The 26,371-nt window shown below is 40.9% G+C and overlaps 1 protein-coding gene across 4 annotated transcripts in view; it reads right to left on the reverse strand.

Annotated features, from left to right (window-relative positions):
• The window catches only part of LOC103717918, a 36,365-nt gene extending 16,603 nt beyond the window's left edge, over positions 1-19,762 (reverse strand). For 2 of the 4 annotated variants that reach the window (XM_039129947.1, XM_039129946.1), the window contains exons 1-4: positions 19,602-19,762; positions 9,397-9,563; positions 9,199-9,311; positions 1,335-1,410 (exon numbers count right to left, since the gene is read on the reverse strand). In XM_039129947.1, the coding sequence (XP_038985875.1) occupies positions 1,335-1,410; positions 9,199-9,311; positions 9,397-9,563; positions 19,602-19,761 (516 nt within the window). In that variant the 5' untranslated portion in view covers position 19,762. Of the gene's footprint in view, positions 1-1,334; positions 1,411-9,198; positions 9,312-9,396; positions 9,564-9,833; positions 9,935-15,183; positions 15,377-19,601 lie in introns of those variants that run through there. The other 2 variants (XM_039129948.1, XM_039129949.1) reach the window with 2 other exon arrangements.
• Between the last annotated feature and the right edge of the window lie 6,609 nt (positions 19,763-26,371).

Raw genomic sequence — 26,371 nt, forward strand, 5'->3', positions numbered from 1 at the left:
GTGCCATTATCTATCAACTGTTGACATCAAACAAACATTGTGTTCATCCCTAGACACAAATGCACTATATGGACTTAGCATATAATTTCAATTTGCACAGGGGAGGCTCATTCGAGCTTACAATCAGTTCCCCCTAAGAAAATTCTGTGTCAACTAAGATCTCAGCCACAACCAACAATATCTATCCTAAGCATCAAAGATAGCTAGTTCTTAGATTGTAAATTTTGAAAAACAAAGACTAATGGAAAAAATGATCATGGAGTACTTTAATGGCATCAAAATGAAGTTGACATCATTATAAGAAACAGCTTTCGAAATCATGACAAGAAAATCACTTGCTTGTAAAATGTTTTTCCTAAAAGAACACTATAAAGCCAGGGTCGGAGGAACCGGTACCGGGCACCATGCCGGTTCCCCGGAGGCACGAATGTATGAGCCGTGTCGGGCCTGTACCAATAGAGGGCACAATATTGTAGGAGAGAAGAAAAGAGAGAGAGAGAGAGAGAGAAGGGGGAGAGAGGGAGGGAGGCTGGCGGATGGCGGCGAAGGCCGCGGGGGGCCGGCGGAGGCCCCATTCAAAACAGGGGTCCAGCTACGACGTCGCCTGCTGCGGCCTCCGCCAGCCCCCCGCGGCTTCCGCCAGCCCCGCGCGGCTTCCGCCAGCCCTCTGTCGGCTTCCCAACCTCTCCCTCTCCCTCCTTCGTTCACTCTCTCTTTTCTTCTCCTCCGGCTTCGGCAACAGGTCTCATTTTCGATGCCGGAACCGCACCAGTGAGCCACCAGTGCGGCGTCCCAACCTCTCCCTCTCCTTCCCTCCCCGCTCGTTGCTCACCGGTACGACTCAAAACCGTACCGATGAGCCACCGATACAGTGTCCCGACCTCTCCCTCTCCCTCTCCCTCCCTTCCCCTGCTCGCTTTCTCTTTCCTTCTCCTTCTCCGGCTCCGACAACGGATCTCATTTCCGTTGCCGGATCCGTATCGGCGAGTCACCGGTATGGCCAGAACCGCCCGGTTCAGGATGGTTCCGCCGACCTTGCTATAAACCATGGCATAACAAATTACATTATTTCTAAAACAAAAGAATAACAATGGAACAATCACAACTTCACTGGTGCCAATAGTTGATGGTGCATGAGTAGCTTGACTAAGGTACCTTCATAAAAAAATCGAAAACGAATACTACTTATATACTGATAAGCACCATGCGATTAAAACCACAAGAAAGTAAACCTTTCAAAATAAGAGCATTTGATGCTATATTACTCATGAAGCAATCATTAATTAAATCAATGCTGATGAAACCAAATAAACTCGAAGAAAGACTAAATGCACCTGCGATAATAAGCGTGCAATGCCCAAGAGTCGTTCTTGGTAGTTATGCTTTCCACTAGGGCATTTTTTCTTTTGCCTGCAATACCGACAGGGTTATCATGGAATCTAGTCATAACAATGCAAGTAATATAGCCCATCATCTAATTACAGAAAAAATAAATTATGAGCCACAATATATTATAGTAAAAAAAAATGTGAAGATTCAAGTGGAGTTTGTGGGAACACAAACCAATAGTAGAGTTTGGAACATCATTCTTTACCCAAAAAAAAGGAACATCATTGGAACCACCTAAGCTTTAGCATCACGTTAGTCAAGAAATAGAACTAAAATATAGCAGCAGCACCACATATCAGCTTTTTGTTGTGGTGTCTTGAATTCACTATTTATACACTAAAAAGACAAAACACTTTCACCCACATGATACACTATCGCCATCAAATTTTAGAAACCAAACCGTGAAGATAACTACAAATAAATACAAAAGAAGGGCATCTACAAATTCCAAATTATAGGGAAAAATAAAAACTCAACATATTTTCATTTAACTAGTTACAATGCATGTTCTACTGTATGTGGCTACTAAAAATTTTAGATATAAAATAAATTCAAAAAATAACATGGATTAAATACTAATGAACATTTCTCATAGAACTATTTAAATTATTTGGTATATGAGAATTTAAATGTAGACAAGTGTAAGTTTTGCTATAACCAATAAATCACTAGAAATTTTGATTTAGACATGGAACTTTTATTATCCATATAATCGTGGAAATCATGAAAATCCTATTGGTCTATTTCTCTCAGTCTTGCATGGTGAATTCTTTCTTGGACTCCTCAGAGTTCATCAATATTAGGAAGCTTTAAAAAATTTAAAAAACAGAAAGTAACATTAAGAGAGATAACTAACTAGGATAATTATAGGAACTGAAAAGTTGGGAAGTTAGGCCGCTTTTGTATAGTGTTATGATTATTGTTTTTTTATAAAATAAGCAACCATTGCAAGACTAAACATATACTTCAATTAAATAATTAGATTCCTTAACATTTCTACAATTCCAGCGAAGATAAATCATTCTCATGCAGCATGTATATATGTGCATCCATGAACATCCATAAGACGGCACAGAGCATGTCATCGCTGATCTCCTATTCAGATAATCAGAATATAACAACTTGATTGATCATTCAACATACAGAAGTCAACCAAACACACATGGGTAAGAGTTGCGACCTTGTCTAACTTATTTTTCAGGGACATGGAAACTAGAGATTTGGTTCAATTTCAACATGGAGCCAGGTTCACTTTTTTTTTTGTCTGTGAGAAAGAGAGAGAGATTAGGCAAAGCCCAGGCAAGAAAACAGGTTCATTATACATGAAATGGAAGGTAACAACGAGAGGTCCCCAAATTCTTGTCAATCATATTAAAACCAAGAAAGTAATTCAACAGCCAAATAAAAACTATGTATGAAAGAGCCAATAAGGAAAGCATAGTCAAAATAGCTGCTAGATCCAATAATCAAGAACCAAGTACTAGATCTTTCATTCTGTTGTAATTGGAGGAAACAGTCAAATTCTTTTTAAGAAAATTACTCATATATCATGTTTGGTATTTGTACATATATCTCAAGGCGGACAACTGCAGTGTCAAAACTCAAAAAATGGTAGCTCCATAATGCTTAACTACAAGTACTTAGGCAACCATTGGCTTTATAATGGACTCACTTAAGTGAAACTTCAATTGGGCTCAACCTGAAGCTGCCCACCCAAACCACTCACTGGGTAGGGTTGGGCTGAGGGGATATGAACACAAGTTGAGTGTTGACCTTTGACCCAACCCAAACCCGAGGACAACCCAACCCAACCCGACTAAACTTGACCGGCCCAATATATAAATAAATAATTCATATTTACATTTCATATAGGTTACCTATATGCTTATATAATTTTCTTTAATCGTATTTAAATATCACTGAAATTTATGAATGATTGAAGCCTCAATTCAACAAATATTGGTCCGATAAGAATGACCCAAACTTTTTGCCTATATTAAAATTCCTATTCAACCTGATGCAACCCAATTAATATATAGGGGTGCAAATAGGCCGGTTCAGGTTGGGTCTTGAGTGACCCCGACCCAACCCGATTCCTTGTTCGAGTCCTAATTTTGGACCCAGACCCGACTCAATAGAAGATCAGGTCAGGTTGGGTCCACGGCTACAATTTTTGACCCAACGGGTCATTCAGGTCGGGTCCATGTATAACCCGGACCTTTGCGTCGAGTCCGGTCAAGTCGGGTTTGGGTCCGAGTCGGGTTCGGTTCGAGAAACAATAGCATAGTTCAATTTAAGATGTCAACCAAAAAGTCCTAAATCAGGTGAATTCTGCAGCAAAAATTGTAAGAGTAGAAGCATTTTGTGTCACCTCCTATGTAAAAAATATTAATATAACTATAGAACAATACGAAAAGCTACCATGACTTTAAAACTGATCCCAACTTCAAACAATACATTACTACCTCTGTGCCACAAACAAGCAACAAGAGTACAACCACATTATAGAGGGAAATACAGTAAAGATCTGGACATGCCTGTAATTGCACAGCAATGTTACACAAGCTCAAATGATGGATGGTGAAGTAACATTTCTGGCAGCACATCCAAATACAGAGACAAATGATTAGTTAGATCGTAGAACACTAAAGCTTTTCTTCAAAACAGGAACAGAAACATGGGAAAAGGGTCGGACAACATCCCAAAGTATAACTACAATAATGTTGCCACGACTGCAACACCAAAATATCAAAGGTTCACTACTAGAATGGTTTGCATGGAAATTACAAATGCAGACTCGTACATTTAGGTCTTCAAATAAAACATGCATAGCATACAGATCATGCAGCAGATTGCTAAGGACTTCCTCCAAACCATTTGCATTTGGGTGAACAAGCGCACTTCAATCTCTAGTACATTGATTAACTTGATTCAGAGAGTACATTGTACACCGTTGATGCTTCACAAGATCTTGCAAATTGCTTAAACACATTCATACACCCACTCGACTGGGCCAGGCCTTAAGCACCCAGTTCCAGGCTTCCAACTGATTTGTTTGCTTTGTACCCCTGCAGCCCGCGGGCCCAAATAATTTTACAGATTCGGGTCGGGTGTGGGCGAGGCGGGGCGGGTCGTAGAATTGAAAATCCAAAATTATCCAAATTTCAAATGGGTCGGGTCAGGCCGGGTCTGAATTTAGTAAACCCAGACCCGACCTAAAAAATAGAATAGGTCCAATTTTAGGATCCGACCCAACCCCACGGGTCCTACAATTCGAGTCGGGTCAGGTCGGGTCAATCAACCCGACCCATTTGCAGCCTTATTAATATGGCACAACCCAACTCAACCCGACTAACCCGAATACCCAACTAAACCAACCCGACCCAAATTTAGCTTACACTATGGCTGGATAAGGTTGGATTAGAAAAAATTCCAGCTTGAGACCACATTGGATTGGGTTAGGGTGAAGGAATTTTAAGGTTGGGTTGGGGAAGAGTAAACCCTCAAACCGACCTAACCCACCCAAGTCGCAGCCCTAAATTCATTCTATTTTCTGACATCAACAAACCAAATATGTAATATCAAATCTTAAATCACAATAATTACAGTAGTCTGTAGTAATAAAGTGCAATATATTAACATATGTTTTTATTTTTCTTATTTTTAGATATCAATTTACAGTTTTGGCACATTTCTATGAAAACCATAACAAAATAGAACACCATAACACCCTGGATCATGATTCAGCATTGGTGCTGAAGTATGCTTCTTAGCTAAAATTTACATTTTCTATAGTCTTACCAGGAAAATTATTCTAAATATCCATACATGTTATATAGTCTTACTAGGAGAATTATTCTAAATCTCCATTCATGCATAAAATCAAGCCCTCACCATCTTCCAAAAAGGGCCATCCTCCCAACTCATGATTGCCATGATGTAAAAATTCTCAATCCAGAAGACAAAGATTCACGAACCAAAAGCACGTCAACCAAGACCATTCCCTCCCAAGTCTACTACCACCTCAATATTTCCCCCTTTACATTGTCAAATTATCTTAATCTATTAACTTCTATAGTTCTAGAAACAAAATAGATAAGATGCATCAGATAGATTAGAGAGCAGCACTGAGGGAAAGATTCAATCTTCTCCCTACCAAAAGATTCAATCTTCGAACCTTAAGTTTCCTATCCTTGAAGGAAAAGTTGAGTGTTTAATTAGTTGGTAAGTTGTGTGTTAGCAATCTTCTTAGACTTTCTTCTCTTTCTTTTTCACCCTTATTATTTCCCTCTCTTCTTGATGTATATATTAATGATCCAATTTTTACAACTTTTTTCATCCCATAAGAACCTCAATCCTAAAGGAAAGATTTTGGTAGACCACATGAAACATTTCTTCAACAGAAGAACCAATACGTCACAATTATTTACATTATTCATGCAGGAAATGCAAACCGTCAATTGGACAAATTGGGTGATATTCAATAAATAACCCACAAGACATATTCTAAGGACTAAAATCTATATAGCTTCTTCGAGGGTAGTTCAGCCAAAAGGAGCGGTCTTTTGTTCTTTAATATCACTCTTCACACCATTACCATCACTGAAAATGAATTAAGCTCCAAATTTTCTACCCATATCACTTCTTACGTCCTAAGAAATCAAAAGTCAAGACACTCTATCCCAAAGGGCCCACATCCTAACAGCTTATATATGCTTCTAATTGGATCACGCTTCTGAAAATACAATGACAATCTTATTTTGTTTCCTGCAAGCAAATTTATTAATGTTGTTGATCCAACCAGACTCCCTCTCCCTCTCTGTTCCATTTTCATCTCTAAAACCCCTCATGCATGATATAGCACATTTTTATTTTTGTGCTCCACTCACTATTTATTTGACTTGCAATGTTGCTGATCCTTCAGAAATTATCCTTATTCACTGTCCATTGGAGCATTTGATGCTACACTATGTTCTTCGACTCCAAGAGCACCCCATTATTATAAAACCAGGATGATTTCTTCCTTACATTAACAATGCCCTGTCAAAGTTGAATGGAGAATTCTATACTTACACATCCTTGAGTACTGTTGGTGGGAAATAAATTTGTTGTATGGGGACTCCTCGACATGCTTCATTGGATTTTTGTTCTATTTTCAGTTGTAAGAGGTTCTAATTTCTCATTTAGAGCCTAATTTCGATGCAAGGTGGATACGGAACAAGCTAATCTCTAGTCTAGAGGACGTAAATAATTATGACGAAACAACTCATGTGAAAAGTGCCACCTCAGAAGTTTTAAATTTGTCAAACCCATTGATGTGCGAATCTAAAAGAAGTGGCAGAGAAGGGAGATTGAGTGACATAATGATGTTGCAAACCTCTTGAATGACTATGTGTCTGCACCTCCCCTCTTTTCTCTCTTCACAAAATTCCCCATGCTCAATCGCTTTAGGGAAGTGCATCATGAACTTTTTTGTTTTACTATGGCCTCATATTTATAGCGAGTCTGTCATTTTTGGAAAAAGAATATTAGCTTGGAAAATTTCTAAAAAATGGAAAATTTCTAAAAAATAGAATTCTTTGTTTTTATGGAGTCTTGCAAACATCTGTTTCTCATAAACCTCTTGTTGTCTCATCTTACTTCTCTCTTCTTACACTTGCTTCCCTCCTCATAACCTCAGGGATATTTTGCTGTGATTTCATACCTGAATTATTTTTTATATCTGAAATTTGAACATCCATTACATAATTCTAAATCAGCCTGTATCTTCAATAAGTTACATCAGAATATCTGGGAAAACTTCAATAAGTTACCTAGCAATGACGGGCTAAAACTAGAAAACTATAAAGGATGCAGAAGAATAACCAAACTGAAGGAAACCACTTCAAATATCAAATTTTTTATCTCCAACATGACTTGTGAGTGAATGAAAAAAAGATATATACATTAAGCCACTTCAAATCTTTTCCAGATGTTACTGCCATCTCAGAAAAATTAATCTTCAAAAACCCGAAGAATGAAGGTAAACCACAATCTTGCCGACATACAGCTAATAAATAATTGAGATATTAAATGTCAATGACAATTGAACTATTATGACCATAACCATCAAGCCTTGTTAGAGCTATCAATTGTCCATCAGACAGCTGAGACTCAAATATATACACACGCACATACATATATACACACATACATACATCTACGTATATATATGTATGTATGTATGTATGTATGCATATATATGTGTGTGTGTGTGTATATATATATAGAGAGAGAGAGAGAGAATAGAGCTAACATGTGGGCACCCACACAACAACCAAATAAGGTCGGTCCTAACTGGACGATCAAAGACCTGACATCAATGATCCGAGCCATTGGATGCGATGTATCTATATTGCTTACTGTCAAAAAATCATGTGATACAGATCTCTGGCCTATGTGTCACTTATACATCCAATGCTTAAAAATAGACCGTTTCAATAACACAAACAACACATATACTTTGACCACTAGATGTACAGGCTAGGCGTCTCCAATTCACATGATTTTTTAAAAGTAAATAATTAGAGACAATAGATCACATCCAACTAGGCCTGTTAACGAGCCGAGCTGCTCGGGCTCGGCCCGTTAAAAGCCCGGCTCGAGCTCGGCTCGTTAGTCAAACGAGCCCGAGCCCGAGCTTAAAATGAGGCTCGTTTAAATTCGAGCTCGAGCCCGAGCAGCTCACGAGCTCAAACAGGCTCGTGACCTAACGCTGTCTGCTATCAAGCACGGAGCACGCCGAGCTCCGTGCTTTGGATTTGGTTCGACCTTTTATTTTTATTCTCTCTTCCTCCCCTCACCCGCACTTGCCAGCTTTTAAAAGCCCACACCCCATTGCCGTACAGAATGTCGTACAGGACCAGTTACCCTCTTCCCTCAAGCAAAAAATCCGCCACTGTTACTCAGCCGTAGCAATTAAACCCCGTTGAAAAGACGTTGCCGCCCCCTTAACAGCGTCACAGCTGTAGCAATGCACCATCCCATCTCCCGCACCCCCAGCAAGCCAACCTAACTCCGTAACTCGTGCCCTTTTTCTGCAAAGAACAAGGGCTAACAGTAATTATTCCTTATAGGCTCCTCCTATTGGGTCGCGACACGTGGCCAATAATACTATAAAAATCCTATATATATTCTTTTAGTTTGAATGAACCACCCTGTTCCCCAGATCTAACTGTAATCATCACCATCTACAAGATGTAACGTTTCGTAAAATGTCTCACTGTTGTGGTATTTAATGTGGATTTTTGTTATGGGGCTCGGGCCCAAGCTCGAAACGAGCTTTACGAGCCCAAGCCCGAGCTTTTCCTTTACCAAACAAGCCCGAGCTCGAGCTCAATACAGAGCTCGGTACCGAGCCCGAGCCCGAGTTCTATGAAACGAGCCGAGCCCGAGCCTCCCCAAGCTCGGGCTCAGCTCGGCTCGTTAACAGGCCTACATCCAACATCTCGGATCATCAATCTCAATCCCCAGTTATCCAATCAAGACCGACCTTATTTGAGGTGTTGTGTGCATCTATATATTAGCTCCACTATAATATATATATATATATATGAAAGTAGTGAAAAAGAATTTCTATGAGGGAAGATGTCTAAAGTAATATAAATCTATGATGGCTTCATGGGGATCTCAAATCCAAAAATTGCATGAAAGATTATAAGAAAAAACCAATTTTTATATCAATCACATGTAATGACTCCATATGTACCAGTATACATATCAAGCTTCATTAGTAGAACTGGAACACATTTGTTAAAAAGAGAATTTTACCGCATCTTCTGAAAAGCATTTTGAGCAGGTTTCCTGCCATGAATAATGGGGAAAAGGACATTCAAAACCTCCCCTAGCCCCGCAGACAGTAGAAGCCTCACGTCCCTTCTCACCTAGCGATCAAGCATTATAAACTGAATTACAACAAGATTAAAGATGATAATTGAGGTAAAGGCAAGGAAGATAAAGATCAAAGACCTTCAGGAGGTACTGGAAGTAGGAGCAGCGGCGGTGCTGATTCTTGCCCTTATACACTATCCGATCAAGGATCCCAGATTCAGTCTGGAGCTGGAGGAGGAGTGACCTTAACCTCTCTTCCAAATTCAAGCTCTCCGATCCCATCCCAAATCCTAGAAGATGAATATCTAGAGACAAAGGTAAAGAGGTTCACAAAAGAATAAGGGACTTAAAAAACACCCATATTTTCATTCCATGTGATAGAATATAATATCCTCCAGTGGAAATATGCATTCGGATGCAAAAGGACAAATAAACTTGTGAAAATTTAATATTAAATAATATTGAAATCAAGGAAGTAGATATCAATCCAACTTGAAAACAACTTCAAATATGATCAAGTGCTGGTATCCAAAATTGGTATCATCAATTTTACACTTATGAGCAGAAAAACATACATGCAAGGTGCCAGTCAAACAACAAAAGTCCTGCATGAAGACATGGCATGACTCATGAGGGGATTGGTGCAATTCACTAAATTTGGTTGCTTCATGGTGGGCTGATCAAATCACAAAATGCAAAAGAGTGCCATGTCAGCAAAGGAACATAATGTGCAACTGACCGATAACCCATAGCATTTCTTCCAACATGAAAACGGAAACTAACAGACATATGAAACTGTGCTTGTAAGAGCTTTTTGACCGATAGCACAAAGAAAAAAGACAAAAGCTATAAAATATCTTTTATGAGAACCACAACTTTCTCCATCTTCTTCTTCTTATGCCTCCTCTTGAAAGGCTCCATATGTAGCTTTTTCCCCTGACTCAAAATTATTTTGATAATGTTCTTATATCCTAAAGGCAATAGAATGTATTAGCTTGATTTAGATATATAGAAGAGCGTATCAAGGTAATTTTGGCTTAGTTTATAATTAATATGTATGGAAACAGAAAAAAACATATACCACAAATATGTGAAGAAAATCTCAGGAGCAGGAAATATGAACTCAAGAATCACTTTTTCTTCCATTCACCAAATCCTTTTATAAAATTTCCAGAATTTGCACATTATAAAAAGAATTCCTCCATCACAAAATAATAATAGTAACAATAATAAATAATAATATCTTCTAAGAAAAATCTGAATTCAATAAATTTTAACTTTGCTTGTTTGTATTAAAAATACAAAAGGCAGTAAAATCGGGAAAGAAGTTGACTGCAGATGCCAGAATCCATCATTCTCATGCAATGATTATAAAAGAGGAAATCGGATGAATAATTCAGAATAAAAAACTTAGAGCCTAGAGGATGCCCGGCGTCGTCCCCAAATCCCTCCACATCTCCAATCCATCACTCCCTTCCACCCTCAATTCCTCCCCACTTACCACCGGAAGAAGAAAACCCCTCCCCCATGCCCCTCATGCGCTCACCGATGATCCCAAGCCCAAGCAAGACTCCTCCTCCTCTGCTGCCGCCTCGGCCGAACCTCCGGCATCCGCCACCGCCGACCCCACCCTTGAGAACCGGCTGGACGGGTGTAAGACCCCGGAACTGGGCCCGATCCAAATGACCGGCCCAGTCCCAAAACCCCGGCCTCACGTGCGACGCACGTGAGGCGACGGGATGGACTGGTTCCATCCCGAAGAAGAAGGAAGCCCTGTTTTTAGGGCTTCCTCTCCTCCTTAAGGCCACCGAGGAGAGCCGCCACACCAAGAAGAGGGAGAAGGGGGGGATCCTTCTTCCTTGGGCTGCCGGCCGAGAGAGAGGGAGAGAGAGAGAGCCGAGCAGCCACAGCACGGACGACCCTTTCCTCCTCCGTTTGCCGCCGGAAAGGAGCCGCCGGATCTTCGCCGGGGCTGAGGTAAGGGTTTCTACCCTTCATTTCTTTGTATACCAATTGAAAACAAGAAAGAAAGAAAGAAAGAAAGAAAGAAAGAAAGAAAGAAGAGAGGGAAGAAGGAGAAGGCCGACCGTCGTGGGCTCTTCTTCTTCTCCCGTCCGCATGCCTCCTCCGCGGGAAGAAGGAGAGGGCCGGCCGTCGCGGGCGCCGCCGGCCTCGACTTGGCTTCTCCCGAGCTCGCGACCTCCCTTCGCGGGAGAAGAAAGAAGAAGAAAGAAAGGGGGGGAGGAGAAGAAGTCGGGAGAAGAGGAGGAGGAGAAAGAAAAAGAAAGAAAAAAGAAAGAGGGGAAGGAAGAAAGAAGTCGGGAGAAGGTTCTGGAGAAGAGAAGAAAAGAAAAAAAAAAAAAAAAAGAGAAAAAGAAAAAGAAAAGGGAAGGGAAGGAAAGAAAGAAAAAGAAAAGAAAAGAAAAAGAAAATAAAAGAAAAGAAAAGCAAGAAAAAAAAATAAATAAATAAATAAATAAAGGGAAAGGGTGGTTTACGGGTATGAACCCGAATCCGAACCTGAACCTGGGGGGGCTAGACACTTCTGCAGGGTCGGCCCTGGAAGAATGTTAAAATTTAAGTTTTATATATATTGTGATTAATTTTAAAAGAAAATATGATTTTTGGATATTAGGTTCTGCGAGGAATTTGTGAGATTAATTGGATTTGTTGTGGATCGCGTTCAATGTAAGTAATGAACTGCCTTCTCTAGACTCTTCATTTATATAATATTATTTTTGCATCGAATAAATTGTTAATGAATATTATATGTGATTTATGAATTTTACGAGATGATGCTTTGAATGAAAAATGGATATGTGAATTGGAATAATATTTTTCGGATTATTGTTATATTACTTTTTTTTATCGTATATGCATATTTAGATCGAATTATGATATATCTATTATGTTACAAAAGAATTTTGATGTGCATCAAATTTAGAACTCTCAGCCTGGCTATGTTCTGGACCCTGCCAATAGGGGGTTATGCATTGGCAATTCTGGCCCCACCACAGGGTATAAGTGTGGTATTCTGGCCCACTCCGCAGGGTATAAGTGCGGTATTCTGGCCCACTCCGCAGGGTATAAGTGCGGTTCTGTTTCTGGCCTAGCCACAGGGTATAAGTGTGGTCGTAGCTAAAGGCTGATGAGATGAATATGATTTGTTTCGAATCAGATTTATGATTATGTATATAGATATTTGAAAAATACGAATTTTAATGAATTTGTGCTTGAAAAGGAATTGATTATGTTATTATGTTGATTCATCGTAATTTGTATTTATATTTTATGTTATTATATGAATTGACTAGTTAAGGTGTTTATTACTTACTGGGCTGTCTAGCTCATTATACAATTTCTTGTTGTTTTACAGATTCTGAGAACTAACCTATCGGGGATTTAAAATGGGAGAGCGACTAGAAGAACTGAAGCACAAGTTATCCTAGATTAGGCTTTGTTTAAATTGATGTTTTATCTTTATTGTTCCGCTGCATATTTAGACTTGTGAAACCCTATGACTTGAGTTAGTCAATGGAATAAGATTGCATTTATTTCAGCTGAATTATTTTAGTTATATATTTGAGATATTTGGTTTAGATGCCTTGCATGCTTGTAGGGAGAGTTTCCTATGGGTGTGCGGCGGTTGGCGCGGACCCCCGGCTCGCGATCTCGGGCCGGGGGCGTGACAACTTTTATGGTATCAGAGCATGAATGGATAAATTTTAAGATTAAAAAAAAAAAAAAAACTCTGACATGACATGAGTGTAGGTGGGTAGACACTAGGGACATTGGAACGTTAGTTTATAATGATTGTAACAACCATTCTATGTACTTGTAATGAACTGGTAAGCTTATTATTGGTATGCTGCTATCTGATAGACATAGATCAGGATGCCTCCACGTCGGACGAGAAAGACTACTCGCAGAGCTATTAATAAGGCACCCAACCCGCAAAATGACAGTACACCCCAACAAGCTGGTAACACCCCTCAGCAGGAGAGAGTCGTCAATCCTGCTAGTGATACTCAGACAGGACAACAAGAGCCAGGCCTAGGCCAAGTTATGCAGACCATAGTGGGCCTTATGCAGATGCAACAGCAAGTGCAACAGCAGTTGCTCCAACAACAAGCACAGTTGCCCCAGACACAGCCACAGCAAGGACGAGGGGAACAGTGTGAACAACGCAACAGTATAGCTGAATTTAAGAGGCTGGCTCCTCCAGCTTTCAAGGGGACTACAGAACCGTTGGAAGCAGATAATTGGCTTATAGAGATGGAAAAAGCATTTGCTGTCTTGAGATGCCAGAATGATGAAAAGATTTTGTTTGCATCATACATGATGCAAGGTGAGGCATTCAACTGGTGGCGGATGTTGGAACATAAATATGAGCAGGATAGGGAGCCACTCACTTGGGAAAGATTTCGAGGAGCATTTTATGATAAGTATTTTCCTCGGAGTGTAAGAACGCAGAAAGAGCAGGAGTTTATTCACCTAAAGCAAAGAAATATGACTGTTGCAGAATATGAAGCTAAATTTACCGAGCTAGCGAAATTTGTTCCAAAGTTAGTCGAAGATGAACTAGATCGAACGCATAAATTTTAGATGGGACTAAAGACTGAAATTAGAAAACAAGTGGTACCTTATGAATTGACTACCTATGCAGCTGTGGTAAATAAGGCTTTAATAATTGAAAGGGAAGTTATTGATGAACGATTGGAAAGGGAAAGAAACCAAAAGAAGAGAAACAGGTCAAATGAATTTCAGGGGCAGAGCAATGAAAACGTCGAAAGTTCAAACAAGAAATCCACGAGTGACAACCTTAAGCAGATAAATATCAATAAATGTTCCAGATGTGGTAAGGCTCATGCTGACAAGGATTGCCATTGGAACACCGGTGCCTGTTTTAGATGTGGTAAGATAGGTCATAAAATTGCAGACTGCCCACAAAGAAACGAGAATAGATCTACTCAGGCAATGGAAGAAAGCCAGGGGCCAAAGACTCAAGGAAGAGTATTTGCACTTACACAGCAAGATGCACAGGCTTCTGATGTGTTGACGACAGGTATTAATCTAGTCCCAATATTTATTTCTATTTATTATTTTGCCATGCCCATTGCTCTTTGTTAGACAACTTATTATGCTGCTGGAAAAGATTAAATAGTTACATAACATTTGTTTGATTGATTGTCAAAAGAAGAATATAAACTTTTAACTTTCGAAAGTGTTCACACGGAATAAAGACATAATAATGAATGTACCAACAAGCAAGTAATTCTAGAAAAAAAAAATCTAGACTTGACACGGGTATGTTGAGGTTTAAATCAGAGTGTGCAGAGAAAGTATGGTGAATAGAATTATTTGACATTGGTCAGACAAGACGACTTGGATTTGAAGAGTGTTATGACTTGATTTGGAAGAAGTATTCTCAACTTTTTAAAACTGCAGGTACGCAAATTTTGGGGACGAAATTTTTTTTTAGGAGGGTGGGATGTAAGACCCCGGAACTGGGCCCGATCCAAATGACCGGCCCAGTCCCAAAACCCCGGCCTCACGTGCGACGCACGTGAGGCGACGGGATGGACTGGTTCCATCCCGAAGAAGAAGGAAGCCCTGTTTTTAGGGCTTCCTCTCCTCCTTAAGGCCACCGAGGAGAGCCGCCACACCAAGAAGAGGGAGAAGGGGGGGATCCTTCTTCCTTGGGCTGCCGGCCGAGAGAGAGGGGGAGAGAGAGAGAGCCGAGCAGCCACAGCACGGACGACCCTTTCCTCCTCCATTTGCCGCCGGAAAGGAGCCGCCGGATCTTCGCCGGGGCTGAGGTAAGGGTTTCTACCCTTCATTTCTTTGTATACCAATTGAAAACAAGAAAGAAAGAAAGAAAGAAAGAAAGAAAGAAAGAAGAGAGGGAAGAAGGAGAAGGCCGACCGTCGTGGGCTCTTCTTCTTCTCCCGTCCGCATGCCTCCTCCGCGGGAAGAAGGAGAGGGCCGGCCGTCGCGGGCGCCGCCGGCCTCGACTTGGCTTCTCCCGAGCTCGCGACCTCCCTTCGCGGGAGAAGAAAGAAGAAGAAATAAAGGGGGGGAAGGAGAAGAAGTCGGGAGAAGAGGAGGAGGAGAAAGAAAAAGAAAGAAGAAAGAAAGAGGGGAAGGAAGAAAGAAGTCGGGAGAAGGTTCTGGAGAAGAGAAGAAAAGAAAAAAAAAAAAGAGAAAAAGAAAAAGAAAAGGGAAGGGAAGGAAAGAAAGAAAAAGAAAAGAAAAGAAAAAGAAAATAAAAGAAAAGAAAAGCAAGAAAAAGAAAAGAAAAAAAATAAATAAATAAATAAAGGGAAAGGGTGGTTTACGGGTATGAACCCGAATCCGAACCTGAACCTGGGGGGGCTAGACACTTCTGCAGGGTCGGCCCTGGAAGAATATTAAAATTTAAGTTTTATATATATTGTGATTAATTTTAAAAGAAAATATGATTTTTGGATATTAGGTTCTGCGATGAATTTGTGAAATTAATTGGATTTGTTGTGGATCGCGTTCAATGTAAGTAATGAACTGCCTTCTCTAGACTCTTCATTTATATAATATTATTTTTGCATCGAATAAATTGTTAATGAATATTATATGTGATTTATGAATTTTACGAGATGATGCTTTGAATGAAAAATGGATATGTGAATTGGAATAATATTTTTCGGACTATTGTTATATTACTTTTTTTTTATCGTATATGCATATTTAGATCGAATTATGATATATCTATTATGTTACAAAAGAATTTTGATGTGCATCAGATTTAGAACTCTCAGCCTGGCTATGTTCTGGACCCTGCCAATAGGGGGTTATGCATTGGCAATTCTGGCCCCACCACAGGGTATAAGTGTGGTATTCTGGCCCACTCCGCAGGGTATAAGTACGGTATTCTGGCCCACTCCGCAGGGTATAAGTGCGGTTCTGTTTCTGGCCTAGCCACAGGGTATAAGTGTGGTCGTAGCTAAAGGCTGATGAGATGAATATGATTTGTTTCGAATCAAATTTATGATTATGTATATAGATATTTGAAAAATACGAATTTTAATGAATTTGTGCTTGAAAAGGAATTGATTATGTTATTATGTTGATTCATCGTAATTTGTATTTATATTTTATGTTATTATATGAATTGACTAGTTAAGGTGTTTATTACTTACTGGGCTGTCTAGCTCATTATACAATTTCTTGTTGTTTTACAGATTCTGAGAACTAACATATCGGGAATTTAAAATGGGAGAGCGACTAGAAGAACTGAAGCACAAGTTATCCTAGATTAGGCTTTGTTTAAATTGATGTTTTATCTTTATTGTTCCGCTGCGTATTTAGACTTGTGAAACCCTATGACTTGAGTTAGTCAATGGAATAAGATTGCATTTATTTCAGCTGAATTATTTTAGTTATATATTTGAGATATTTGGTTTAGATGCCTTGCATGCTTGTAGGGAGAGTTCCCTACGGGTGTGCAGCGGTTGGCGCGGACCCCCGGCTCGCGATCTCGGGCCGGGGGCGTGACAACGGGTCTGGCTCAAGTACCGGAGGGCACTGAGAAGAAGGCGGAGCAGCAACGGGCCAGGTAGTCCGGCGGCGGCAAGAAAAAGGTGATGCCACCACCGGTGCCGCTCAAGGAGGAGGTGGCGCGAGCAGAGGCGGCCCAATGCATTTGGAGGCTAAGGCAAACTCACTAAGGGAGACCTTTTTAAAAAAATTATAAAAAAAAAATTTAATAAGTATAAAATATTTTAAAATGGTGAAGAAGAGGCCAAAGACACAACCGTCGAGATTCGAGAACGCCCAGGATACAAACTATTCAAAAATGGTAAAGATAAAACTTATTCGAAAAACGGGCATTTCTAGCAAAAACCAGTAAGCATAAATAAATTCAAACAAATCATGAATTGAACAAACTTGCAAATGGCAGAGAAATTTCTTTAAATGAGTTTTCCTTCTCATTTTGCAGGGTTCGAGACATTTCTCATTCCATAGGTAGGAAATTTTCAAAAAATTGATGCACTCAAATTAGATGACAAAATTAATGGTTATGCGCACCTCCCCCAAAGAACAAAATAAAGAAGGAAAAGATGACAACATTAATAGTTATGCAATATAGGCCGGAGTGGAGCCACGAAATTCCTATGTACAACTTTATATAGACCAAGGTTCAAAAACTCAATTTCAGTTTCAAATCCAATTACACTAATAACTTTAGGCTCCATAGTTTCAGCTTCAATTTCAAAGTTTCAGTTCAAAGATATTTAACGCAGACAATATATTTACAAATCCTTAATTTAGTTGAATAAATTTCTAAAACTAGCCCATGTTTTGCATAAGTTTCATATAGGATCCAGACTTTTCATTTTGGTTTTCGTGATAATATAGACATGGATATCATGCTCGGCCTTAAATAGTGACATTCCGGCACGGCAGCACTCTGTAGTCTGTACCACAGTACCTTGCAGAAATATTGGAACAAATAATCTAAAAGATTCTATGCTTGGCTCTAGTATCATGTGTTACAAAATCTTGGAAAAGCTTGAACTGCATACAGTAGTAGATCTTCCAGAGCCAAAGTTTTGCACTTCATTCCGCGCAAAACAATCATTTTTTACAGATCATCATGCTTTCCTTCTTTTGCTTGTGAAAATGAGTATAGAGAAATGCCTTATGCCTATGCCCTCATTTCATATAGATTCTCTCATGAAGATTGCCATGAAGCACATTATAACTAACGTTACTAACCTCAAAATCATGAAGATTGCCGCACACCAAGTCCGAATATAAAAACTCCAACTTGGAGTCTCCAAGAAGAGAGCTTTAAACTTTTACAGTCTAGAATTCAGAACACAGCTACAATATGAAAAGTTTCAAGAGATGACTCAGATCGAGAAATTTCATCTCAAAGTGGAGAAATATACAGCGTGCTTGTATTAATTTTCTTTACTTTTCAAGTGCAAGAACAATTTCTCATACAATTTTACAAAACAGTATCATCATCTTAAAATCTTATTACAAGTTCTTGCCAACACATATGAGCTGCCACTGGCAGATTGAAATACATGCTCCAGAAATGCTGAACCTCAAGATCATGCTTAATTTTTTTTGCAGTTCTAACAAATTAGCACCATGTTCTGATTGACATTTGACACTGCATGGTTGTAAAATTGCTGTTTCTCAAAAATATTTATCAAAACCCTTGCATGTGCCTCCATCATGAGTTCATGACTTGTTTATAGAAAGGAGTAAGTCATCAAAGTATGAAAGTAATATATTATATGAAAAATCACAAAAAAAAACACCCCACTTTTTTTCATGTTTGATATCCAAACCAACAGTAAACCCAAATCATAATCGGAGCTTCAGAGATTGATAAATAATCAAATCACAAACAGTATCATGGAGTTCTAAACGGCAAATAATTAGAAAGAAAGGATAAATACTTCCTCCCCTAACAAGATTCTAATGCAAATCATTGAATCAGAGATCAGGGTAACCTAAAACTAGGGATTAAAGCTCCCACTTTTCGCATGGATCAGAGTCACAAACAAAACCCGTATAAAAATAAGATGCGTTGAAACTTGAAAATGCCCAGATCATGTAATATAAACGGAGAAAAAGATCAAGAAAATGGATCATGGATGAAGAACAAAAGGGTAAAGAAGGAGATGAAAAAAGGAAGGCAGACCTCCGAGGCTCCGACGCCGAGATTGGCGGCGAGGAAAAGCGGCAGGATGCGACGGAAGAAGCCTTTCCTGGCTGCAGGTGGAGGGGAGGGGGGGAGGGGCCCGCAGTCGGCGGTACTCCTTGTAAGTTGTAACCCCGGCGGCCGGCCGGAGACGAACGGGCGAAGTGAGACTGTGAGAACCGAGTTACCGAGGACGGCGAACGGGCGAAGCCGCGAAGGACGGAACTCGGAAGAACTACGGAAGACCGACTACCGACTACCGAGGACGGAGGAACTCAGGAACCGAGGAATAGGAGGGAAGACCTCAAGAACTGAAGAAGAAGAGCTGAAGAAGACGGGTGACTACGGCGGTTTACTGGTTATCTGGGATTCTGATTTCTGGTGACTACGGCGGATGGTCGGATGGAGAAGACGGGCTATGGACGGGGGACGCTCGGGCCGGCCCTGGGCGCGAGGGGACTGGCGGTGGAGCTAGGGTTCTGCCGCTACAGCAAGCGGCTTAACAAGAGGCTCGCCGGGCTTGGCCAATCATGGGGATGGAACCGCAATCGATCATCAGACATCACGGCGATGGAGCAATAGAAAAACAGCAATAGGCTCAAACAAGAACGAAGACGAAAGAGAGAGTGGAGAGAGATTGCGGTACCTCGACGGAACCTAAGTCGGCCTACGATAGGACGCTCGCCTTCCCCTTGCTTGGATCGACAACTAGCAACCGGCGAAGAGGGACGAGCTTCAGGCTTCCGAGAGGCGACGGAGACGTAGAGACGAGAAGCCGAGAACCCCGATTGGGAGTCGGGCTTCATATGGAAAGGGCCTATGACAAGATGAGTTAGAACTTTGTGCAGCAGTTTTTACTGGGGTTCGGTTTTCATGAAACATGGATTCAATGGATCATGGACTGTGTTGGGGTTCTGTCGTTTGTCATTCTGGTGAATGGCATGTCATCTGGTTTCTTCGAACCCTCAGGAGGGCTGCGACACGGATGCCCTCTATCCCCCCTACTATTTATTATCTATACGGATGCATTGTCTAGAGCATTACATCAGGCGGTGATTACTCAGGAGTTGGAGATTACACGCCAGTGGTTGGTGCTCCCCCGATTTTCCATCTATTGTTTGCTGACGATTGCTTGCTGTTAACTCGGTCGTCGCGGCAGGACGCCCGAGTCATTGGCAGGATTCTTCGAGACTATTGTGATGCATCATGACAGCGGGTCAATTTTTCGAAGTCAGCTATTTGTTTCAGTCCGAAGATCAGACAAGCGGTGAGGCACTCTATTATGGAGATATTAAGGGTGGGTGAGCAGGATGGCACTATGAGATACTTGAGAGTCCCGATTTCAGGCCGGTGGCTGCAAGGTAAGGACTGTTCTTCACTTGAGCTCAGCATCAGGCAGAGATTGGAGGGCTGGTAGATGCACTCTCTGTCTATGATGGGCAGAATCACCATGGTCCGGTCAGTTCTCTCTTCGATCCCTATTTACTTACTCTCCAATTCTTTCATCCTAGTGTCGGTTTTGAGGTCTATTGAGCAGCTTCTTAGAAACTTCATCTGGGGAAGGTATGGAGGCAGAGGTGGCTCCACATGTTAGCATGGGAGGTGGTGTATCAGCCTATCAGGCTTGGGGGTCTGGGTGTGCAGTCCTTGTTGGAGAGGCAAGAGGTGTTAGCAGCCCAACACGTCGCGAGATTTGTTCTAGAGCCTGATAGTATATGGTCCTCGTTGATGAGGGCGAGGTATGGGGTGTTGCTGCCTGGTGTGAGAGCTATTCGCTACCACTTACCGGTGTGGAGGGAGATGTGTGCCAGAGCTATGGTGGTCCTTTTGGAGATCAGATGGGCTATTGGTGACGGTCGATCCATTGATGTTTTAGAGGATTGCTGGGTGACTGCGCAGCCGCTCGGCCGTCTGCCGACCTTGGTGGATTTGGGACGATTGGCGGGCCACACGGTTAGTGATTTGATGATTTCAGAGGAGGGCCGATGGAGGGAGGAGTTGATTTGGGAGATCTTTGGGGAGCACTTGGCAGAGATGGTCCTGGCCCTCCCGGTGCCGACTCGAGGGGAGCCTGACAGGTTAGTGTGGGCATCGACGGGGCGGTCGTGGGTGCGCGCGAGGGTTCTACAGGTTCTGTTCAGGGGGAAGCCAGTTCGGCAGATAGAGAGGGTGGATTTGAAGGATGCGGATCCATCCGTGGGTGGCGCTCTTCTTTTGGAAGGTGGCCTGGAGCTGCCTTCCTACCAGGAGCATGCTAGTCCGATGGGGTATGCAGATTTATCAGTGTTGCGAAGTGTGCACGGACATTGAGGAGACTATTAGGCACGTTCTTCTGCAGTGTTCCAGGGCTAGGGAGATATGGAGGAGGTCACCAGTCCCTCTTCCCCAGTCGGTGGTGTCGGTACAGGATCTGCTGCAGTTGTTGAGAGACTCATTCTGGTGGCCTAGTTCTGTTGAGGCAGGGGTACTTAGAGCATATCTGGCCTACAACATCTAGTTGGACAGGAATGCGGGCTTGTTTAAGGGCAGGAGGTCCTCGCCGAGGTTGGTGGTGGTTAGAGCAGTGCTTCAAGCTAGGGAGGTAATCTCTTGCGCTGCTATGTGTTTCTCTTGGGACGGCCGAGGACATCTGAGGTACTCGCTTTGCTGTTACAGCGTCCAGGTTTGCTTTTGTTTCTTGGGTGCCCCCACCCCCTGGTTTTCTCAATGTGAACTTTGATGGTAGTGTGGCGGCGGATGGGACATCAGGAGGGGTCGGATTTGTGATCAGAGACCATCGCGGTAGTTTGGTTGCAACAGGGGGTCGTCATACGCCAGGTCTTATCATAGTTGGGGCAGAGCTTCGAGCAGCCTAGGAGGGGATATCATATACGAGGCGGGTGCTCGGTGCCGAGCGGGTGTACATCGAGAGAGACTCATTGACGGTGATCGAGTAGATACGAGGTGCAGACCGGTACGGAGATGGTCACCCACTTATACGCGATACTCGGAGGCTGGTTGTTGAGCTGGGCGAGCATCAGGTTGCGCATGTTTTTCGGGAGGCGAACAGGGCTGCAGACTGGATCGCCTCCTATGTTGCACGATATTCCGGGGAGCTCTTGTGGACATCTATAGCAGAGCTCCCGCCCTCATCGTACTCTTTACTTTCTTTTACTTGGCAGGATGTACTCACGTTAGAGCTATATGAATTGCCGTTTTCACCCAAAAAAAAAAAACCTAGCCAATGCCCGGTGATCTTGATTAGGGATCGGGTCTTCAGCAAGCCCAGCGATTTCGACCGAACCAGTGAATCAAATCAACTCCTGCATCTGTCGGTCTGGTCAGACCACTTATATAAGTTCTTCAGGCCAAACCTCGAGCCAGAGATCAGGCGGACTCCAAGTCCAGGCTCAGGCTCGGCTTCAGGCCAGGCCAGGGTTCAGCCACATAGCCACCCAAGCCCAACCTGAAATGCATGCGGGCTCTAATTTTTAGCTCAACCCAATCCAAAATTATATGGGCCTAACTTGATAGGCTTCAGCCGACCCGGACCCACTGCCAGCCATAGGTCCCAAATGGGTTTTTGAGTTACGGCTCTTTAAGTTACGAGAGAGCTAGAAAACCAAAAACCAAAAAAAAAAAAAGAGGATAACGATGGCTAAGAAAACTCAAGCCTTGAGCAAGGCTTGAGGGTAAGGTCGAGGATTAGACATACCAAGGTTGTGGAGAAATAAGTTATCTAGGATGTGGAATGGCTTGATGATAAAAGATTTATCAATTGTGTAGATGTCTTGTTAGATAAACTGCTTGATTTCAAAGAGAAAAATTTGTTTAAGAACAGTGGTCTGAAATGCACTGTAGGCAGACGTGTGCTCTGGCATATGCGGAAGCAACGAGGTGACCATATTGCACTATGGATGGGCTGCATGATGAGCCATCAGGCAGTTGCATAGGCCCATATGGACCGCATATGGATCCTAAGTGTATATTTAATATGATGACGAGATGTTGTCTTTCAGGCCAAGCATATCTAAAGAAAGGCTAATGGAGTTACAGACTGAATGGATTGTTCACATCTTTGGGAAACATACCGCACACATAAATGTCATCAATTCCCTCAAACCCCATGCACCCTTCATCCATAATTAGGATTATACCAAAGTATTTTGGATTGTTGTGGCTTTATCAATATATTTATTTACACTTGCAACCAACCTCAAGGCTCTATTGTTGCTACTCAAACACTTTTTGCTTATAAACAAATGAGAGAGGGAGAGGGAGAGTAAGTGAGAGAGAGAAAGAGGAAGGGAGAGAGGAAGGGAGAGATGCATGCATAGTACTACTCATTTTTCTTGTAACAACCCCAATTCTTTATTTTATTTTTATAATTAAGCAAGTGATCGCACAAGGTTCTTTAGTGACAAACAGCACCGTCATCGCAACAACAACATTCAATTGTTCCAGGTTTGACATGCAAGCAAGTATGAGCTTTATAACCTATTTCCTTGCAGATACCACTACAGAAACCATCTCCGCAGGTCATTCCATCAAAATCTCGGCAAGAAATTCGATTCACTCCCATAACTGTGAAAGATTATAAAAAATAATGCAAGTTATCATATGTCATAAATATGAATCAAATTGCTACTCGATTTCATATGAGTATAAAAACAAATGATATGATTTTTTGCTACTTGATAGATGGAGAGGTTGACAACAATTGTAAGCATAGTTGGTTGGCACTCCTCTCCTGAGTGCTTCACCTTTGGAGAGGTTCTGGGTTCAAGGGCACAGTACCATCCAAACTTAAATGAATGATGAAAAAAGATGGACAAAAGAAGGTAGAAAAATGGTTTTGTTCTCAAACTTAAAGGGGACCACCTAGAGACAGAACTCAACTTGATCAAGCTTATAAGATGAATGATGTAGAATATTGACCTTATTTCAAGAATACTCATCCCATGAAAAAAGCCCATTCGGTTTGCATTGGTAGATAAACCAACAAGCCACCTACATGCATATATATCGTGAGGCCAATGGGGCGGCCGACTGGGTGGCAGCGTACGTAGCATGTCTCTCAGAAGGCACCCTATGGGCTAGGGAGAGAGAGATGCCCGGAGCACTTCGGGACCTTTTGTATTCTAATTTTATAGGGTGTATTCGTACCCGTAATATATGAAATGCCCGCTTTAGCAAAAAAAAAAAAAAAAAAAAAAACAAGCTACCTACTTGTGTATGGGTTATGCCCAAGTTATGAGCAATATGACATCCACTTAAGGGGCTAGAGATAACTAATACAATAGATTTAGAAGCATCAAACATCTTTTATTCGAAAGAATTGAAACAACTTGAAATGGTACCAACCATACTTGATAACAAAAGGATTTGTTAAGAGATATGTAGAGTTGTCCTTCCTAAGATGATTATTCCAGAATGTATGTTATACATATGTGTATATATATATGTATATATGTATATATATGTGTGTATATATATATATGTATGTATGTATGTATCTATATATATATATATATATATATATATATATATATATATATATATATGTATGTATGCATTCATGCATGCATGTATGTATCTAAGTATTTGTATATTTATATAGACATGAGTCTTATGCTGAGCAAGAGTACTATTACAATGTAGCACATTTACATCTCCAAACTAAGCTTGGATTTATAGTATTGCCTTGGTCAAGTTGTTTGGTGAATTAATGCAAAAATAATTACATTATAACTTAGATCAAAAGTGACACATAGATCATAGCCAAATATTCAATAACATTTTCCCATGCATGCAGTCAGGTTACTGTTTTGACCACATCTGTGAGCCATCTAAAAAGAAGAATAGACCGATGGTGCAAGTCAAAACATCAAACACCAAGAGTATAGGCCTATACACCAACGATGCAAGCCAATACATCAAGGGTATAAGCCAAGTAATTAATACATATATAAGGGTGTGCAACTAAACCAACCAAACTGCAAAATTGATCAATTAAGTTTGTGTATCTCTAATTTATCCTCACATTTATTTTTATCATTAAATTTCTCATTCTTAGTTTACCAGTAAACTCTAATTTACTAGCGGTAGGAGTAATCGTAGAGTACTTTGATCCTGGACTTGGCTAGATCCCATCCTTCTTTCTTTCGAATGAACAGTATGATGATAGTGAAAATTCCTGAAGGTTAAGGTATTTGGACCCATGCTACTATTATTATCATTCTTTGATTATCCTATTTTCTGCTAATCCAACATCTACAGTATGCGCGCATATCCACTCCTAGCTATAAGATTTGTCACCCTTCTCCCAACCATCATAGTGAGAGAAGACACTGACGAGCTTTTTGGCATGCCTATCTCCCAATCTCCACACGAAAAAATGAGAGAAAATATTTATCATGCAGCTACATGCATCTGTCTTTGCATACACAAAGAGAGAGAGACCTGCTTCTGCATGCATGAAAAGGATGAGAACCATCAAGAGAGAAGATACAAGAAGATATTTGTTGAAGCTTTGAAAAGCCATTTTGCCCAAGTTCTACACCAGTGGGGCACACTCTTATATAGACAATCTGCAAATAGGCACGACTAATAGTACTAAATCTTTTTGATTCACATACGTATCTAGAAAAGGGATTTCGATATCCTAGTAATCTGGAAAAGGGATTTTGATATCCTAGTAATCTAGAAAAGGGATTTCAATATCTAGTAAATCTTTTCCATTTTGCCCCGAGTTCTACACCAATGGGCACAATTATATAGACAATCTGCAAATAGGCACAACTAATGGTACCATATCTTTTTGATTCACATACTTATCTAGAAAAGGGATTTCGATATCCTAAAAATCTAGAAAAGGGATTTCGATATCCTAGTAAATCTTTTCCACCCAATTCTAATGTACCTTTTTGAAAGTAGGACCTAGCTTATTTATGAGTTTGACAAAATAGTCCTCATAGTTTAAATTAGTGACAATTTTGTAATGGTACATGCGGGTTACAACGTTAATAGTTTCCACTATTTTATAACCTTGAATAATGAAAGTGGTGGTGCAGTTCATTTAAGGAATTTGGATTATATTTGTCATGTAATGTAAAGATATTGAGAAAATTAATTATTAGCTATATTATAGTGACCAATTTGTCCTGTTTACGAAGAGATATAGGGCCTAACCATCCTATTTGTAAGAAAAGAGGACTATTTTGGATTGGGTGGGAGGCGAGGGACAGAATATGTTAAAATCCCCTTTGAGAACTCTATTTGACAACCAGATTGTTCTAGAAAGTTGCACTAACCAAGAAAACCATTTATCATAGGGTCAGGTCCATTGTTTCAAGTTACAATAGATGAAAATTTCTACCTTCAAATTGCTAGATTTACTAAGAGGATCATATTTGTCTAATTATTTTGTTTTGGCTT

Source organism: Phoenix dactylifera, chromosome 9 (assembly GCF_009389715.1).
Source record: "Phoenix dactylifera cultivar Barhee BC4 chromosome 9, palm_55x_up_171113_PBpolish2nd_filt_p, whole genome shotgun sequence".
NCBI classification, from domain to species: Eukaryota; Viridiplantae; Streptophyta; class Magnoliopsida; order Arecales; family Arecaceae; genus Phoenix; species Phoenix dactylifera.